The 19,799-nt window shown below is 47.1% G+C and overlaps 1 protein-coding gene across 1 annotated transcript in view; it reads right to left on the bottom strand.

Annotated features, from left to right (window-relative positions):
• Nucleotides 1–204: 204 nt before the first annotated feature.
• Nucleotides 205–19,799, bottom strand: part of LOC136571014 (coiled-coil domain-containing protein 171-like) — a 37,367-nt gene continuing 17,772 nt past the window's right edge. The window contains exons 11-14 of the mRNA XM_066571423.1: nt 3,220–3,657; nt 2,831–2,962; nt 1,048–1,630; nt 205–272 (exon numbers count right to left, since the gene is read on the bottom strand). Of these exons, the coding sequence (XP_066427520.1) occupies nt 205–272; nt 1,048–1,630; nt 2,831–2,962; nt 3,220–3,657 (1,221 nt within the window). The remainder of the gene's footprint in view (nt 273–1,047; nt 1,631–2,830; nt 2,963–3,219; nt 3,658–19,799) is intronic.

Below are 19,799 nucleotides of genomic sequence, written 5' to 3'. Positions count from 1 at the left end.
TCCTGTGGATGTTTGGATTTACTGACCACTCATGGCAGAGCTGGCTCTTCCTCTCTGTCTGAGACACAGATCTTTGTTATTCATTCTTGTCTATTCTTAGCTTAGCTAGCTTCTGACGAAACCTTTTCCTTTCTATTTCTTTTTAGTATAGTCTTAATGTAACATATATCATAAAATAATAAATCAAGCCTTCTGATCATGGAGTCAACATTCTCGTCTCTTCTTCATCCTGAAAACCCTTTTGACCACGGTCACAATTGGTGACTCCTCGACTGAGGAGGACAATCATCACTTGGTGAGACCACCAGAGGAGCATTGCTGCACTGGGTAAACCCCGAATATGTGGCATTGATGGTTGCTTCACAAGTGACCACAGAAGTGGATTCTAGCCAGGAGCTGAAGAACTGAAGATCTGAATTTGGACAGAGTTCACAGCAAGGCTGACCACAAAGAGAACCTTCTGAAAAGCCTCCAGGAAGATGTTTAGAAAGCTCAGCAGCACCATGCAGATAGCCAGAGAGTCCTGGACACTGTCACAAGGTACTGTTGGTTTTTCCCCTCCTAAAGATGAGGCCGTTTGCAGTTTGTAGCTGCTCATGTGGAGGACTGCTCCCCTAGGAGGGTTCCATTCTCCCCTTCAGAGGAGAAACTTATTGCCCTCTGGCAAAAATGGGGTGAAGAGGATGGAATTCTCCTGTTGGAGACAGATTTCTATGAGTTTTTTCGATGGGCAAAGCTCTTTGGGTTTTTTACAAATGTGCTATATGCCCTCGATATGTTTGTCTGGGAGTGTATGGGCTCCATTTTCCAATTCTTTTTATACCGTGGGTTTGGATGCCCCTCGATTTATCCAGCCTTTTTGAAGCTCTTTCTAGTCTTGAAATGGAGAGCAGCTGTTTTTCCCTGGATTGCTAACTGCAAGGGGAAAGCCCCGTTCTCCCCAATTCCGGGGGAAGACCCTTTGGAGGGGGACGATCTGCTGCTTTCCAGCCCCCCTGAACCACAGCGCGGGGGCGAAGTTTCGCCCGCAGCCGAAGTTTTTTTTACCGCGTCTTCGGAGCATGCTCAGACGGAGCCGTTTTTCCCCCCTCCCGTTGCTCTCAGGGGGGATGAGAGTGGGCGGCTCCGCCCCGCGCAGCGCCGCAAGCACCGCCCCAACCCGCCCCGCGCGTGCGGGCGCTTCCCCGCGCGGCCCCTCCCGCGGCCGTCCCTCCGGCAGAGCCTGTGGGCGCTCTGGCCGTGGTTCCGCCGGCTTCCCCGCCTGCATCTGAGACCTCAGAAACGCCGCTTCCCGTGACTGCGCCGATGTTGCTAGGCAACAGCAATCCACCACTCCCCCTGGCCGTCCCGCTGCCTCCCGTGTGGACTCCGCCGCCTTCTGCGACTGCGCTTCTGCGGCCGATGTCAGAGCCCGGCGCAGAAGATGCTGCCGACCCCGTGCCACCCCCACCGCCCCCGTCGCCTCCCCAGGCGGCCCCACTGCCTGCCCCGGCAGTTCTGCCGCCTGCAGGGACTCTGTCCTCCATGACTGCGTCAGAGGCTGCCCTGGAGTCGGCGGCAGCTGCAGCGGCGCCTCCTGCATCCAGCGTGACTTCCTCCCCGAGTTTTTCGGGTTGTCCTGGGGCTCCCCCTATGGGGGGAGCTGGGACAGGGGAAGAGGGCATCAGCCTGTCTTTCCATGGAGGAGGCATGGCCCGACAGCTGGCTGTGGGTGCAGCCCGGCTGCCTGTTTTCAAGATCAGCATTCTTGGCGGGTTGGGGGGTGTTTGGTCTGGGGTTTCCCCCTGGGGGATGTGAATCTCTCTGCCGCCCCTCGTGCGCCCCAGTGGTGAGGGGGAGGCGGGTCCCGAAAGTTCTGCCTCTGGTCCCCAGCCCAGAGGGGGTGGCGGTGGTGCCGTGAGGCAGATGGCAGGAATACCTGTTGCATTTGCATTGCAGAGGCAGAGGGCACAGCAGGAAGCGAGCATCGCTTGTCTGCTGTGGGGAAAGGACATCCCCAGACCCGAGACGAAGATTCTCGGGACAGCTTTTGTCTTCCCATTGCCGGCATGCCTTGGTGATTTTGGGGAAAGGAAGCGTTTGGTCACCCCTTCTGCCACTGTACTGGCAGCAGGGTGCGGGTCTGTGCCAATGCAGAGCCTGCCTTGGGGACTGGGCCTGGGCTGTCTGGCTTGGTTGCTTGGGCCAGGGCCACCTCCCGGCCTCCTGCTGGGTTTGGGGGCTTTGCTTCCCCCTTCTGGTCCTGGGCCACCTTTCTGTGGGCCAGGTCTGGGGTTCCTGATCCTTCCACATGGGCCAGGGCTCCCAAGGGTCTCTCTCTGGCTCCTCTGCTTCTGCTGCTTCTGCTGCTCTTTCCAACAAAAAAAAAAAAAAAAATTAAGTAAAAAAGGGTGAAAGAGCTGACAGCAGCTTGGAGGCATTGAGGAGACAGGGATTTGCTTCAGCAAATTGTTGTTCAATACAGTTGTTCAATGCAGGGCTGTGACAAGACATTTCAGAACTTTTCTCAAAATTGTTTGAATTGAAGACTGTCAATGGACTTTTGATAACTATTCATGGACTTTTCTGTAGCAAGCCTGTTTCAGTACTAAAAGAAACTTTCAGATATGGCAAAGAGGAACATCTTCAGACCATGGACTTTTGCTGAAACTCAGCTGCTTAGACTTGAATTTTAATTGCAGGGTTTTTGCATTTTCTTATATTGTAGAATTGTTTTAGTGATATGATAGAATTTTATGTTCTAAAGGTGAAGAAATTCCCAGTTGATTCCACAGCTTGAAGCCAGCGGGGGGCACTATCCCAACTTCGATGTCGGGCGACAGTGCCTGACAAGGCCCAGGATCCGCCGGTCGATGAGGTGAAGACTGAGTCCCTTCCAGACCGGGCACGCGGGGTTCACTCGGTTGGCCTCGTTCCGCCCTAGCCCGCGTCGGTTCCGCGAGCGCTGTCGGTGGGACACGCCCTGGCAAGCAGGCAGAAACACTTGAAGCCAACGGGGGGCACTATCCCAACTTGGATGTCAGGCGACAGCGCCTGACAAGGCCCAGGATCCGCCGGGCTGTGGGGTGAAGACTGAGTCCCTTCCAGACAGGGTGCGGGGTTCGCTCACGCGGCATCATTCTGCTGTAGCCTGCGTCAGTTCCGCAAACGCTGTTGACGAAACAGGCCCTCACGAGCAGGCCAGAAACCACTTGAAGCCAACGGGGGCACTATCCCAACTTGGATGTCAGGCGACAGCGCCTGACAAGGCCCAGGATCCGCCGGGTGGCGAGGTGAAAACTGAGGCCTTTCCAGACAGGGTGCAGGGTTCGCTCGTGCGGCGTCATCCCGCCGTAGCGCGTGTCGGTTCCGCAAACGCCGTCGGCGAAACAGGCCCTCGCGAGTGGGCCAGAAACCACTTGAAGCCACGGGGGGCACTATCCCAACATGGATGTTGGGCAACAGCGCCTGACAATGCCCAGGATCCGCCAGGCGGCGAGGTGAAGACTGAGTTCCTTCCAGAATGGGCGTGCAGGGTTCGCTCGGGCGGCATCGTTCCTCCGTAGACTGCGTCAGTTCCGCGAGCTCCATCAGCAGGAGACGTGCTGGCAAGCGGGCCAGAAACCACTTGAAGCCAATGGGGGGCACTATCTCAACTTCGATGTCAGGCGACAGTGCCTGACAAAGCCCAGGATCTGCTGGGCAACGAAGTGAAGGGTGAGTCTTTTCCAGACAGGGCGTAGGGTTTGGTCGGGCGTCATTCTGCCCTAGCCCGAGTCGGTTCCTTAAGCGCTGTCGGCAGGATACGCCCTGGCAAGCGGGCCAGCACCGCTTGAAGCCAACGGGGGGCACTATCCCAACTTCAATGTCGGGCGCAGCACCTGACAAAGCCCAAGATCTGCTGGGCAACGAAGTGAAGACTGAGTCGCTTTCAGACAGGTCATAGGTTCTGTCGGGCGTTGTACTGCCGTAGCCCGAGTCAGTTTCTTAAGCGCCGTTGGCGGGACATGCCCTGGCAAGCGGGCCAGCACCTCTTGAAGCCAACGTGCGGCACTATCCCAGCTTAAATGTCGGGCACAGTGCCTAAGGTCAGCACTCTGTGTTAAAGCAGCAGTGCTGCCTTTGATAAGGACGTGGCCGCGATAGCACCTCTTCCCTCAGGAAGAAAGAGAGCGCTCTTCAGTGGTGGCTAGTCTGGGTTTATTGTAGATCCAGAGGGGGCCAGGAACCGAAGAGGACGGGGGAGGGATTACATCAGGTTATAAAGGGTATGGACGGCAGAGGCTGGATGCAGCTGTGCTGTTGAAAGTAAGACGTCCAGCTAGCCCACCAGCACCGCTAGCAGCACAAGGGGCACTTGTCCCGATAGCAGGCTTCGGGACAGTGCCTAAGGCCAACGCCCAGCTTGCGGCTGTAAGCGTTGCCTTGTGCAGGACGAGATCCAGTAGAAGCTGCGGCCAGTGGAACGAGAGGGGGGACTCCAACTGTGGTTTTATCCAGGCTTTAATGACTCCAGGGGAACCAGCAGGAGAAGACAAGGGAGGAGGGATTACATCGGTTTTTAAAGGGTGGAGAATGTAAGGGAAGTGCCAGACCTAGGACCAATAGGAACAGAGTAGGGAGTGGGATCCGAAGGACTGACACAGGGAGAATACCAATGGGGGCAATACGGAGGAGGGACCCCAGTCCCTGGACCAATCATCTAATTCCCCAGCTAGAAACTTCTAGCAATAAAGGTGGGGACGGAGGATGACTGGCAGGGCACCGGGGAGGGGTTGAGAAAGGGATACATTACTAACTGGGGTGGAGACAGGGTGACAGACATTACAGAAATGGGAGGGAGAACCGGGGCAGAACCATTGTCAAACAACGGGGGGAACAGAACAATCCAACTTTAACCGAACACAATACAACAGCTGGAACCATCCAGGAAGGAATGGGAATAAAGGGAGGAGTGGGATACAGGAGATTGACTTAAAGGGAACACCAATAGTAGCGAACCAAGGGAGGGGCCCCGGCCCCTAAGCCAATCACTCAGCATCCTTGTTAGAAAGTTCTAGAGAAAAGGGTAGGCGTGCAGAGTGACTGGCAAGCAGCCGGGGCAGGGTTTGAAGAAGATACATTCGGTGTCAGGGTAACTAGGGAGGAACTTAGGAAAACTGACAGCAACTGGGAGGGGAGGAGAACCAGGGCAGAACCCTTACAAACAAGGGGGAATGGAACATACCAACTTAACACACCACAACAGATTTCAGACAGAGTATAGGTTCTGAATCTTGGAACTATTTAGAAACATACAAATATCAACTTCCTTGAACAAAAACTAATCTATTGAAAACCAAAACATTGATTATACACAAAGATCAATGGAAAATTACCAACTGAATTTATTGCATATTATAACAAGTGTACAGCCCATATAGAAATACAAAAATACCAGAATCTCTATGTAATACCAAGAACTCGATGAATAGAATTCCACCACTATACAACTCCATACACATTTAAATAGAACTGAATAGATATATAACCACCACAATATGCAGATGTTATAGATTATACATATAGAATGTAATATGTAAAATTTAATATAGATTAAATGTTACATATTACATTTAAGAATCAGATACATAAAAAACCTATTTATAAAGGGACAAAGAGCACTACCAATCTAAATAACTGTACTACTGCATAGATACAATATACATCTATATTGTATAGCTATACAGCTATACATCCGGATATATATGTAAATATAACATCTATAGAAATAGATCAATATATAGCTAAAAATATAAAACCAGACATATATGCCAATACAAATACCAATATAGCTATTTAAAAAAACATATACCGAAAACTACATCAATACAAATAGATACCTACACAACTGTATACTTATGGAAATCTAAACACAGATATTACAACATACATAAAGAACTAGATACATATACACACAAATATGTAACTGCAAACCTGTATGTATGTATACATGTACATATATACATACTACTTTCATAAATATAATACCATATATATAGAAAATATGCCAGTACAAATACCAGGCTACATATGTACATATCCATATAACAATCCCTGTCACATGCAAGTCCATATGTATCTTTAAACAGAGCTCCAAGCAGAGGGATCCCAGCTGCCCCATCTTCAAAGCCTCTCCCTTGGTCTCCTCCTCCCATGCAGAGCAGCTCTCCTGGACAGCGACAGCAGATGGGACATCTGGCAAGCAAAGGGAACACTGAGTGAGTATGGGGACATTTCCTTTGGCAGCAGCTGCACTTCCATCAGGGAAGAGGAAATGTCAGAGCCTCCCCAGGACGGTCGGAAAGAGAAAGCAGCCGAGCAGGCCAGGCTGTGGTGAATGCAGCCGCAGCGGGACTGTCCTGCAGCCCCGGCAGCCCGGCAGAGCCGGCACAGCTGCCGGGCCCTGCCGGCACAGGTGCCTTGCCCAAGGACAGCCCCTGTGCCAGCCGGGGCAGCTGCGCTGAGCAGCCCCAGCACGGGCAGGGCCCGCTCCTGCCCCGCCGGGCAGTGCCCACGGCCACAGCCCACGCCAGCCTCAGCCCCAGCCTGCCTCCCCGGGCCTGTGGCCTCAGCCGGGCTCTCTCCAGGCTGGCAGCAGCCGGTCCCTGTTCACTGCTCTTGCTGCTGGCCTTCAGCTCCTCCCTGCTGGCTCCCGTCAGTCTCTGGCTGTCCTCAAGGTCTTCCTTGCAGCTGTGGCAAAAGTAGAGGCTCTAGAATTGCTTCCAAGGCCTGGCACAGCTGCAGTCCCGGAGCCCTCTGTGCTCCCTGCTGGCCCCCTCCATCCCCTCAACCCCACCATGCTCTCGGTGAACTCCCAGCCCCCTTCAGGTATTTATAGGGCTACTCATCAGTAGTTTTTCAGCAGTTTCTATTGCCAATTTTTTACTCATCAGCAATTTTTATTCCAAATTATTACATCACAATTCTATACACTATTGTGATCTTAGTTTCTCAGGATCTGTCTCAAAAGGAGTACCCCAGATGGTGGCGGTCCAGTTTCCAAAAGAAGAAAGACAAATCCCATCTGGTGGAGTCCAGCTCCCCAGATGTGGGTCCACCTTTTAATTGCAGAGACTATAAACCTAACAACAGTGATGTCCAGCTTCCCTTTGGTTGAAACCATAAATCCTTGAGGTGATGATCATCTTCCTTTCTCAAGCGCTTTTTCCCTGCTTCAATAAGGCGTGAGATAAGCATATTTCTTTTATATATATTCCAAAGCTATAGTTTCAAGGATACAAGTAATATTCTAAAATTATACTTCAAAAGGTTATTATTGCAGAGCTCTTTAGGGATTAACTACAAGCAAAAAGCTACATCCTTAACGCTTTAATTCCAATGCTCCTAAATCAACCAGGGTTAATTGCAAACAAAAGATAGGTTCAAAGGCCTTTTTCCATGCTTGATTTTCCTCAGTTATTCTTAGAATTCACAGCTCTCCCATTGTCAGGGTCCACACATTCGCATTCACAAATACACGCGTCGCCTGTTTGTACCTGACACGAAACACAGCTTTGTATTTCACAGCAGAGGCAGGCGGCAGCGCGGCGGGGCCAGCAGCAGCGGGCAGAGGCCGCAGAGAGCAGCAGCCCGGCTGGGCCCGCTGCGGAGCGGCAGGGAGCTGCCGGGCAGCCCTCGGCCGTGTCTGTGCGCACAGGGCAGGAGCAGAGGCCGGAGCAGAGGCAGGAGCCACGGCAGGAGGCGGCCATAGTGGCAGGCTATTCCATTTATCAGTCGAGGGAATTCTAAATCTTCTATGGCAAGTTGTTCCCAGTCCAGACTTACTATAGTACCAGCTGAAGTCCAATAAATCCCTCTAAATGAACTCATTCATCTCCTCTATCTATCCAATACTTCACAGGATTCACAAACTCCCAGGTGTCAAGTCCAAACCACTGGGGCAGAGGAACTCCTTGAGTTCATCTAGCCATGGTTAAAGTGTGCACAATCTACACAAATCGCCACCTTTGAACACAATAAATGTCCTCACCCACGCTACTCCACTTGCTCCACTTCTTTGCCCGGCGCTCCCTGCCCCCCCAGCCTGCCCCAGCTGGCGCCTCAGGTCTCACTCAGCTGCTTCAGTGGTGGGTGGAAACCCCCCTGCACTGTAGGTATATTCACTTACTTGCTCTCCTTCATACACCACGCACTCACACAATTACAAAGATGAAGCTGGTTGGCCGATGGAGAACGTCCCGGCTAGCTGGCCAGCCCGCTTGCAGCCAATGGGGGCACTCTCCCAACTCTTGTGTTGGGCACAGCGCCTAAGGCTAGCGGTTCACACTACAGTGACAGCACTACCTTTCAAGGACGTGGCCGTGCAGAAGCTCCAACCTGTGAGAATAAGAGGGGACTCTTCAGTTGGTGGCAAGTTCAGGCTTATTGGATCCCCAAGGAGGCCAAGAACAGAAGAGCCCCAAGGGCAGGGAAACATCATGCTTTAAAGGGAGTGGGAGGTAGGGGTAGTAACAACTTAGGAACGAATGGGAGTCCAGGGAGGGGCGATACGTAAGTGATTGACATGAAGGAAGAACCACTAGTGGAGAACTTAGGGAGGGACCCTGGCCCCTTAGCCAATCACTCGACACCCTAGCTAGAAGTTTCTAGAGAAAGGGGCAGGAGTGCCGAGCGACTGGCAGGCAGCCGGGGGTGGAGAATGAAGAGGATACATTTGTAACCAGGGTAGCCAGGGAGGAGCTGGGTGATAGACATATAACTGGTGAGGGGAGGAGAATTTGGGCAGAACCATAACAGAATATAAGTGAGGGGCAACAGAACATACCAACAGAACAAACCACAACACAAAGACTCTAACATTAACCACAAAATGCATTTACCATACAATGTCCGGACACCACAAACACACACACAGGTTCACTTGACTCACCCCCAGAGCTGCCAGTGGTCGCTCTATTCAACAGTGAATCCCCGTTTTTAGTCCAGCCGCCCCATTGACTGGTCTACCTGCTGGCACAGGAATGAGGCTGAGCACTCAGATGTCTTTGAGTGACTCATTCAGCTGTCCTATCTCTCTCTCCCCCAGGGCTCCTCAATACATACCGTGTTTACCTCTGCACACCAGCAGGTTCTTGTCTGTCTCTGCAGGAGGCAAACTGAGACAGGCAGAGGTCATCCAGGAAAATCCCAGGGCACGCCTCAGGAGGTCTGTCTTCCCTCTGCCCCTGCGAGAACAGAGATGGTCTCCTGCCTGGCTCCAAAAAGATTTGCAGAAGCAAACAAACTTCACAACTTTTATGAAAGTTGTAAAGCCGGTGTGTCTATAACACCGCTGGACGCATGTGGGGACCACTCCCCTCAAAATACATGCTGTACCTCTGGGAACTCCAGATCCTTTTTTATCCCCCTCTCAAGTACATATACATGCAATTTCACAAGAGGTTCATACATATCCATTCTACTGTTTTCATGTGGCATTTGATGCTAATTCTTCTTTATCAGAAAGAACTCCTGGGTCAGGCTGCCCTCTCTCGTAACAGTCTCTCTGTCTGCCCCCCTTATCTCTGTCTTTCAGCTGCAGAAGTTCCTCTGAGCATAGGTTTTTTATGAGAACAGACAGTCAGACTAAACAGCTATGTTTTCAAGCTACAGACTTAACTCAAAGATGTACATTTCACCTAAATCAAAATGGATTTCTACTCTGGAAAATTTCCACTCTGTCTCACAGGGGAGAACAAAGCACTGAAGGGAGAACCATCCAAATTCAGTGGATGCACAAACTTAGACTCAGTGGATGTGACCTTGGCTGTTGCTGGAACAAGTCGGGAGACGTTCTTGCTTCCTCCAACTTTCGGAACAAGTTTGGAGGAAGCAAGAATGGAAATGGAAAAGGGGTAATAAAAAAATTAAATAAAAATCCAAATAATAAAATAATAAAAGAAAACTGAAATGAAAAAGAGAGAGGAAGAAAATTATCCCTAATGATACTTTCCTCCCAAGAATTTCTGACAGTGGAGCACTGTTACAGCTGGCACCAGAGAAACAGGAGCAATTATTTCTTCAGTGAGGACTTTATCTATTGTGTCCATTCTGTCCTCCACTGCTCAGGCTCCATTCAGGCTCAGCAGCTTGTTTGTAAATCATCCAGTTTTCCTTCTTTCCAAAAGAGACTGATGACACAGTGTTTGGTTATCAGTTTCCCTTGCACAAAGCAGGAGAAGCTTCTTCCTGACTGACCTGTGTGGGAAGGGACCTGCTCTATAAATGCACAGTGCCAGAGGACCTCCACCACTTTCTGTACCTGTATCACTGTCCTAGGGTGATGTTATGATGCTTGTATCCCCAGCTGTCTGTTCTGTTTATGCTAGATATTACATTCTGTGCCTTCAAGACTGGCTCTGGGAGCAAAGTGGGAGAAGAAACGCAGAGTTTTGCTATCAGGCTCACTCACTCCTCCACAGTCTGCTGGAACACAGAACTCCACTGTTGTTGTCTGGGCATGGATGGGGCAGAACACCGTGCTCCTTTTGCTTTTTAGTTAGTTAGTTAGTTAGTTAGTTAGTTAGTTTAGCTGGCTGAGGCAGTCCGAGTTTTCCCTGGACTGTTTTTCTTTCCCTTTTCTTGGAACCGTTTGAACCTGCTCCAGACCGGGACCCTGGGACACACCGAGGAAACATCGTACTCTGCAGCTTGCCAGGGCTACTCTGCAGCCTTTCCAGCGCCGGAGGGACTGATAACAGAGCGACCAGCCACCGGGGAGACTTTCTGAATTTGTCATCTCTTCAGAGCAGCGAATCAGTCTTATCATCTGGTATTGTTCATTTTGTGTGCTGGGGAGTGCTTTGCCGGTTAAATAAACAGGTTCTTTCCACTTCTCTCCGAGGAAATCCTTCCTGAACCAGTTGGGGAGAGGGGCTGTGTGGGTTGTCTTTCTAGGGGGCCACTTTTGGAGGTTTTCTCCCAAATTTGCCCTAAAACCAGGACAAGATGGAACAGTATAAGTTGCAGTTCTGCTGCAAAGTTTGGACAATTGCTCACAAATGATCTCTCTTCATCACTGCTTCAATCTGAACATAATTTATGCTAGTCTTATAGAAAAAAAGAGAAAATCAGTTTAAACTGCTTCTGTACTCTCAATTTAATTGTTTTCTAACCAAGATATCAGAGACTTGGCCCTTTTTTAAAATAAAGGCAAACACAGAAAGGCTTATGCAGATTCATAGTTTTCCTTAGAAAAGGTGTGGTTATGCAAACTATTTCTTAAAACTCACTATTTTCATTAGCATGCACAAGGCACAGGCGCAGTGCACTGCTGTGGACCCTCTGAGGAAGGCTCCCCATCTTCCTCGGTGGTCTCCTGATGAAGGCTGGAGGTCTTCATCGCCGTGCCCTTTTCACATTTCTCCTCTAGGCATGTGCAGTCTCTTGTTGGCTGTTTCAGTGATTTCCTCACTGGTTTTAGCAAGCTCTGTCCTTCATTTTTGCAAGTTCTGTTCTGTATTTCTTGCCACATTTCATCCTGTGTCTTTAGCTTGTGGCTAATTATTGCTAGCTTCTGTGTTGGGTACAATGTATCTGATTCTTGCCTGAGTATGTGCCTCACATTAACCTTTTAACCCTTTCAAATATTCACAGTATAGAAAATCTAGGCCTGAGTTTGTTGCTTAGCATTTTAAATTTAATACATTTTGATTAAAAAAAAAATTAATAAAACTGAAATTACTGTAGCACAAATTGAGTATCATTAAATACTGCTTATTACAATTTAACTTTAAACAAATACAACTTTTGCTTGGGAAAGTGAACACAGTAAGAGGGCTGAGGTAGTTAGGTCTGAGCAGCAGGCCTCAGCCAAAGTTGACTTATAAGATGAACCCTGGGCGTTATGGGAGTAACACCATCATTATTGTTTATGCTAGCCGTTTAACACCAAACAAGTGCTTCAGAAACTTACACATAACCTTGTGTAAATATCTGCAAGAAATGTATCATTTTAAGAAATCTTCCCAACTGATATGAATAGAGGCTTGTTCATAGGGTATTTAAGGGAAACTTCCAGACAAGGCCTGGGCTTTGGCCAAGCCCCTGCCTCTGCTGGTCAGGAAGTGTGCCATCAGATCCACGTGTTTCTATGCTAAAGATGTAATCAAGTCACTTTGACTTGGTGATTTGGGCCTATAAAAAGCTGGACCCACTTTCAGGGTGAATTTGGACACTCAGCTACAGGTGAGGATTTTACCAGCTGCTGGGAAGATTTCTCCAGGTCCTCTCTATGAAATGGGGCTCCATGGCAACTGTGGACTCTGGACAATGGTAAAGCGTTCAGACCATTGGTGATGGATCTTTCTCAATCACTGTCCTGTCTCATACAGTAATGAGATTACCTTGCCTGTTTTCGCTTGTCACTAAAGCCAAGCACACAGTCTTTTTGAATGTATTGTTTCACTTTTCTGTTGCCTTAATATTCCTAGTAAAATACGATCTTTCTTTCCATTGGTGTCTATGTCCTTTAAAACACTCCTGTCAATTGACAGAACGAGGGCCTAAGACCTACTGGGATCAACGTTTCTTAGACTTGTTGGAGTTGCCTAAGCAATGGTTTGTGCCCCTCATTTTTTTCAACAATAGCCCAAGTCTGTAGAAAAGGGGAACTTAAGCAAGTATCTTGAGATTCCTGAAAGGAACAAAATTCTTGGACAGCAAGCAGCATTCCCAAAGACCTGGCAGCAAACTGAAGATACCTTGATGAATGGATTAGTGAGATTATGAGCCACGTTTGCCTGTGATGGCAATGTTGCCTTTTTCCCAGCCTGGAAATGAAAGTAGAGATAATTTTAGTAGGGAGATAATAAAAAAATGGATCTTCACTTGGAGGTTTTCAGGGGCAGTTATGGAAAGATGTCCACAAAAGCCCCCTCCCTCCAGAGATGAGTACATATTTGTAGGTTTTAGGAAATTAGCATCATTGATAAAAAGCACTAATTAGGACAACAAGTGGTGATGCAATTCCTCCCCAGGTCAAGTTCCTTCTCTGGAGTCCCCCCTCTTGGCACTGGCTGTACTTTGTCCATTAAAATGCATCTCAAAGAGTTGTTCTTGTGTGTCAGGAAGAACCAAGATGGCACCAGGGCCTTGGATCCCCCAGCGCTTGGAGCTCTGGAATTTGTTTTGTCTTTCTGCTTAGGGAAAGGACTTGGAAAAGTATTAGGAGAACTGGTCACTAATACAGTAGGATACAGAGCTACAAACATATATGCAAAGAATATAGAAAACATAGAAAAAAAGGCAAAACCCAAATGGCATCAGCAAGATCTTGGGCATGAACACGCATGTCCAGATGGCCTTCTCACCCCTATTTCTTTGTATTTCTGGGAACCAGAGGAATCCTGCTTGAGCCTGTGCGGAGATGGATTTGGGAAGTAAAAATTCATTTCTTTTTTTCTCCTTGGGGCAGCTCCTGTTCCTAACATCAGCTGAGCCTCTCTCCACCATGATGCCTCTGATTGTTGCAGCAAAACAATTCATGGCAGACAGAAGACACTGACACTTCCAGGGACATGGCTTTCTCCAGTGCCAGCTGTGAGTGGGAGTGAGAATAAAAACTCCGTAAACCACAACTCCATTGGAAGATTCCCTTCCTTTTCATTCCATAAATAAGCTCTACATTCCCTTCTGAATTGTCAGTTGTTTGCTAAGGATGAGAACTTCTCTTTTATGATTTTTTTTCATGTGGTTTGGAATTAGATAAAGGTCTCCTTCATTCACAAACTCCAGACCAAACTGCCTTTGAAATATATAGCCCACATATAAAAACAGTAGTTTTTGCCCAGCCATGGTACTTCTAGATCAGAAAGCAAAGGCAATGGTATTTGCAGCCAAAACCCAACAAAGCCTGGGACAGCCAAAACATCCTGGGGAGACAGAGGCCTCCAGCTGTTCCTAGAAATCAGCAGAGTTCCTGCCAAATGGTTGTGTAGCACCAAGTGCAATCTCTTTGCCTGGATCAGAGTCTTGCTCAACGGAAAAAACAGAAAGATCAGCAAGAGTGCTCCCAAAGGCCCATCACATTGTTTTTATTCTGCTCATCTGACCTAAGTTTGCAACTCAATATGTGGCTGCAGTTACATTGATGAGGAGGAGAGAAAAACAAACCAAAGAAACAAACAAAAAACACCAATAAAAAAAGAGCTTCAAGGCAGGGCTATGACGTTCCACAAGAGGAATCACTGGTGTGCATTTCATGGACCTCTCTCAATTCTATTAAAGTACTTTAGTCCTGGTTTAAAATAGACAGCTATGAAACAACTTCGAGAGACAGAGACTAAAATGGCTGGTGGATATTTTTTTTAAGAATGAGGAAAATGACCCAAAAGGTGGTTTTTTATAACATTTTAAAATATATTACATAAAAATAAAGCACTGCAATAAGTAAGAATTAAAAAAAAAACAAGTGCTTAGGTATACAAATAATTAGAAACACAGAAATGTGAAGATATGAATGCATATTTTCATAAAAATATGAAATTACAGACAAAAGTCACTGATGGTAGAGACAGGAATGTGACATACACACACACTGAGCTCATGCAGCAACAGCCAATGCTTATTGAATGGCTGTGGGAAATGGATTTGTGAAGAATTCTCACAAGCTGACAGAAAGCTCACAGTCTTGTACACCTGTATGCAAACACTGAGATAAGGTGTGCTGACTTAGGAAGGCCATGGAATAGAAATGACGTTGCTGAGAGAGAGAGAGAGACTGTACTAGAAAAAGGTTTCAACAAGTTTCAAAATATGGCCCTGCAAAAAGACTAGATATTTTAGAGAATTAGAACTGTGAAAGATGCATTGTAGCAGGACCATGTGGGGAAAAATAGAGGTGATTGGTGTTAGAGGTAATAGCAGCATTTTGTGGCAAAAGCTAATAGGTTGAAAAACATTTATAAGGTATTGTAACCAGGAAATAGGTTGGCTTCTGATGGAATGGCATTGAGTTTTACATCTCTTGTGTCTCACTATTCATCTAGACTGATAATGGAATCAAATCTTTTTAAATGCCTCTCAGTTGCCCCGTCTCTGTAAAAGCTGGGAAAACAACAAAAGGCACCCTCTTTTATAGGGGCTTCAAATTTCCCACTCTTACATAGCTGATTGGACAAGGGTTTTAGCTCCGCCAGCTCACTGGCCAATGATATGGGTGCATTCATGGTTCAAATGGATTGGCTAAAGTCCCCTGTTTGAACTTGAATCCAGCCTATCAGTAACACACCCGGGGACTTGTTTGCTTCTACTATCCAATGGATTAGGCTGGTTGAGTTGCTGTCTTGTTATGCCACATTATCTGTGCACCTTTGGCCACCTACAGCTGTCACAACCAAAAACTACATACATTGAACTACTACACAAAGTAGTACACAAAATTACTGTTCAAAGTACTACACAAAATTACTCCTTTTTTAATTATGCTTTAATTAGGTCTTTTTACACTGCTGGATTTTTTTTTCTTCTGAAGAGAAGCTAGGATACTGCTCAAGAAAACTGTCACATCCAATAATTGAATTCCCTGATTTCTTCTGGTGCTGGGTAAGACCTTCAGGCTGAAAGACTTGATTGAAGGCAAAGAACTAGTTCTGCGTGGTTTTGTTGACTGAAGACCCAGTACCAGTTCTGCTCCCTGTCATATGGGAGGCTGCACCCATTGATGACCCAGTACTGTTTCTGGTTGGTGTCAGGTTGGTGAATGTGTCCCTTGATGACCCAATGCTTGGTCTGCTTGGTGTCCCGCTGGAGGATATGTTGCTTGCAGACAAACTGTAACTTCTGTCGGATATCGCATGGGAGGATATGTCCATTGATGATCCAAAACTCGTACTTAGGTTTTGGGTCATCAGTGGACATATTGGACAGTCTGGTGTCACACTGGAGGGTATGCTGCTTGCAGACAAACTGTAACTTCTGTCGGATATCGCATGGGAGGATATGTCCATTGATGATCCAAAACCTGTTCTGTCTGGTGTCACACTGGATGATGTGTCGGTTGTATACAGAGTGCGCGTTCTACGTGGTACCACACTGGAGGGCATGCTGGGTACAGGCACAGCTCTGTCTCGTGACACACTGGAGAGTCTGTCAGTCGCATACAGAGTGCACGTTCTGCATGGTACCACACTGGAGGGCATGCTGGGTACAGGCACAGCTCTGTCTCGTGCCACACTGGAGAGTCTGTCAGTTGCATACAGAGTGCGCGTTCCGCGTGGTACCACACTGGAGGGCACGCTGGGTACAGGCACAGCTCTGTCTGGTGTCACACTGGATGATGTGTCGGTTGTATACAGAGTACACATTCTGCGTGGTACCACACTGGAGGGCACGCTGGGTACAGGCACAGCTCTGTCTGGTGTCACACTGGATGATGTGTCGGTTGTATACAGAGTACACATTCTGCGTGGTACCACACTGGAGGGCACGCTGGGTACAGGCACAGCTCTATCTCGTGACACACTGGAGAGTCTGTCAGTTGTATACAGAGTACACATTCTGCATGGTACCACACTGGAGGGCAAGCTGGGTACAGGCACAGTTCTGTCTTGTGCCACACTGGAGAGTCTGTCAGTCGCATACAGAGTGCGCGTTCTGCATGGTACCACACTGGAGGGCACGCTGGGTACAGGCACAGTTCTGTCTCGTGCCACACTGGAGAGTCTGTCAGTTGTATACAGAGTGCGCGTTCCGCGTGGTACCACACTGGAGGGCACGCTGGGTACAGGCACAGCTCTGTCTGGTGCCACACTGGAGAGTCTGTCAGCTGTATACAGAGTGCACGTTCTGCATGGTACCACACTGGAAGGTACCCTGGGTACAGGCACAGTTCTGTCTGGTGCCACAGTGGATGTTGTGTCAGTTCCAGAAACAGTATAGGTTCTGAGTCTAAGCTCTCCCCTGTGTGCTGGAATAATAAAAATAGAAAAACAAATCAAGAGCAAATCTACGTTTCCTGTTAAATACCTCTCACAAGGGTATGTATGTGAAGTACTTATAACTATTCGCTTCTTAAATGCTTCTTTGAAACACACGGCACCTGATTATAGATACTAATCTTTAATAGACAAAGGACATTAGCACAAGTATCCTGCCCTCAGAAGGGCTGTAAAACAATGGCACTTTATTTGATGTGCTACACAATACTTACAGAGATCTTTTATCCCTCATCATTATAATTCCAAGGCTGTGTTTTTTAATCAAGTAAACACACTTTTTCTACAGTCTCCCTGTCACTGTTATTGGGGAACACTTGCCCTGTTGGCCACAGAAGGGATTTATTTGTTTTTGGATATATTTCACTATTAATTGAAATCAACACTTAATGTTCTTCAAATATTAGTCAGGCATATTGTTGCAGGCAACATTTTAATTAAATTACTGTAATATTCAAGTATGTTACAACAGCGTGACAAGTTAAAAGTTCACATAACTAGAATACTGAGTATCAAACAATTTTTGCATAGAAAAGGCATTTTCTTTACCAAATAGCACGTGTGGGGTTGAACTAATGTGTTTTTGAAAACTTTGTCCTAAGTTACATAATGTGATTTATAATATGAGTTTCATATCGTTGTTATTATTTTAAACTGCATGATTAATAATGTTTGGTTACAACTATTACTTGTGTAAGCATAGTAATAGTTGTAATGACAAGGAGAGCATTTGTACTGGGATATGTGCATTCCTTGGCTATGTAGTAATGTTGGCAAGTGATGCTCAGTTGATTAAAATCAGGTACGAATTGCTAATACTCCTGTAAAAAATTAGTTTCTGGGAGACATCACTGCTTGGTGTATTATAGACACTTCCAGATAAGTAAACACTGTCAGTGTAATTTTCTGTTTTGCCTGTACTGATATCTCCATTCTTTCATGTCTGCCATCATCTCAGTAGCTGGAAAATTCTCTTTTGTGGCATATGTTGGTTTTGCATGGGTTTATTTTTGGTCAGGAGGGAAGAAGCCAGCCATGAAAGTGATATTTCTGTGAGGAGGTGCTAAAAGCTTCCTCCATGCCAGGCAAAACCAATCGCTGTCTCCCTCTGAGAACAGGCACACTGCTAAGTCAATTACAAAAGCTTGTAATGCCTCTATGATAATTTATTTATGAAAGACAAAACCTTGGGAACTCTCTTTTTCTTCCTTGGAGAGGTGGGTGCCAGGGTCTTCCTGGTCCAGGGATGGCCATGTGGCCAGGACAGCGCAGCCAAGATGGGCACAGCCAGGGTGGCGCCATGTGGTGCGGCTGTCTCAGTGTGGCTCACTGTGAACTTTATTTGCTTAGCCGCTTTTAGCCAGCCATGCTGCCAACAGAAGGACCAGAAGTAGTGGCAGTGGATTTTTCTTCCCCTTTTTGGTGCGCCGCATGAAGAGAGGCACTGAGTGGAGCCAGCAGCTGGCGCGTCCCGCATGGCGCCGGCGGGAGCCGTGTGATCAGTGTGAGGGGCATGGCGAGCAATTGCCCAGGGTGAAGCCTGCATGGGATCAACCTTTCAACGCTGCAGAGGTCTATAAAACTTTTCAATTGATAGAACTTGAGAACAAATGAACTTACAAACACTAATTCTCTCCTGAGTCAGAGAAAAGGAAAAGGGGAAGACATGCGAGGAGAGCAACATGGCGACACTAAGGTTGGTGCAGAAGAGGGAGGGGGAGGAGGAGGTGCTCTGGGCCTCAGAGCTGAAATTCTCCTGCAAGCTGTGGTGAGGACTATAACACAACAATCTATTTCCTTGTAATTCATTAAGTGTGTGGGAGAATACAGAAATCACCTGCAGCCTGTGAGAAAAAGGTGCTCATCCTGGAATGTGTGGATGCTGAGAAGCTGTGATCAAATGGAAGACTTGAAAGAGAGAGAGATGCCTTGCTTCCAGAGATAGAAGAAAAATACCTTTGCTTTTATACTAGAACAGCTTATCCTTAAAACAAAACCCCATGAACCAAAAGGCTCATGAAAAAACAGTTGTGGGAAGACTTCTTTGCCCTTGGGAGTGACTCATGTTGCAGCAAATTTGGGCGGGGCTGCTACTCGTGAAAATTAGAATCGCATTGGAAAAGTTCACAGAGAACTGTCTCCTTTGGAAGAGACTCCATGGCATAGCAAAAAAACCACCTCTCCCTAAGCAGACTGAAGACAGACTTTTAGAAGTGACAAACTGACTAAAAGCCCCATGTTTTGTCTCCCTCTGTTGTTGGTCAGAAGGGCTATGGAAGGGTTGGTCAGAAGGGCTATGGAAGAGTTTTAAATCTCATGATTCTTTTTAAATTTCATTAACAGATTTTTCTTTATATATTTTAAAGTTTTGAGCCTGTTTTGCCTTTAAAGTGTTTTACTTCTAATCCTTATCTCAGCCCATGAGCTTTTTAATTGTTCTTTCCCCCTCCTCTGCTCAACTGTGGCAGAGGAGAATAAGTAAAGGATTTTTTATAGGTGCATTGGCTTTTAATGCACTGTAGGTGCATTGGCTTTTAGCCAATGTCAAACCCACGACACTATCAGATTTTACTTTACTTACTATCACTGTAAGAACATTCACATGTTTCAAAGCAAATAAACTATTCACTATTAACAGTACTAAGAAAAAGTTACAATTATTTGAGGTCCACATTTACTGAATTCTGTCCTACACTTTTTCCAAGAAAAAAAATGCAAGACAGAGGGTGACAAGAAAAAAGCCCAGTCTGACAAATTTCTACAACTTAGAGAAGCAAAGTTTAAAAGGCAAGGAAATGCAAAGAACTGCAATGGTTGTGGTTGCAAGGAAAGGCTATTGCAAAA

This window comes from Molothrus aeneus, unplaced genomic scaffold (genome assembly GCF_037042795.1).
Source record: "Molothrus aeneus isolate 106 unplaced genomic scaffold, BPBGC_Maene_1.0 scaffold_49, whole genome shotgun sequence".
NCBI lineage: Eukaryota > Metazoa > Chordata > Aves > Passeriformes > Icteridae > Molothrus > Molothrus aeneus.
The sequence above is the reverse complement of the archived record's forward strand: the minus strand, read 5'-3'. Positions and strand labels throughout refer to the sequence as shown.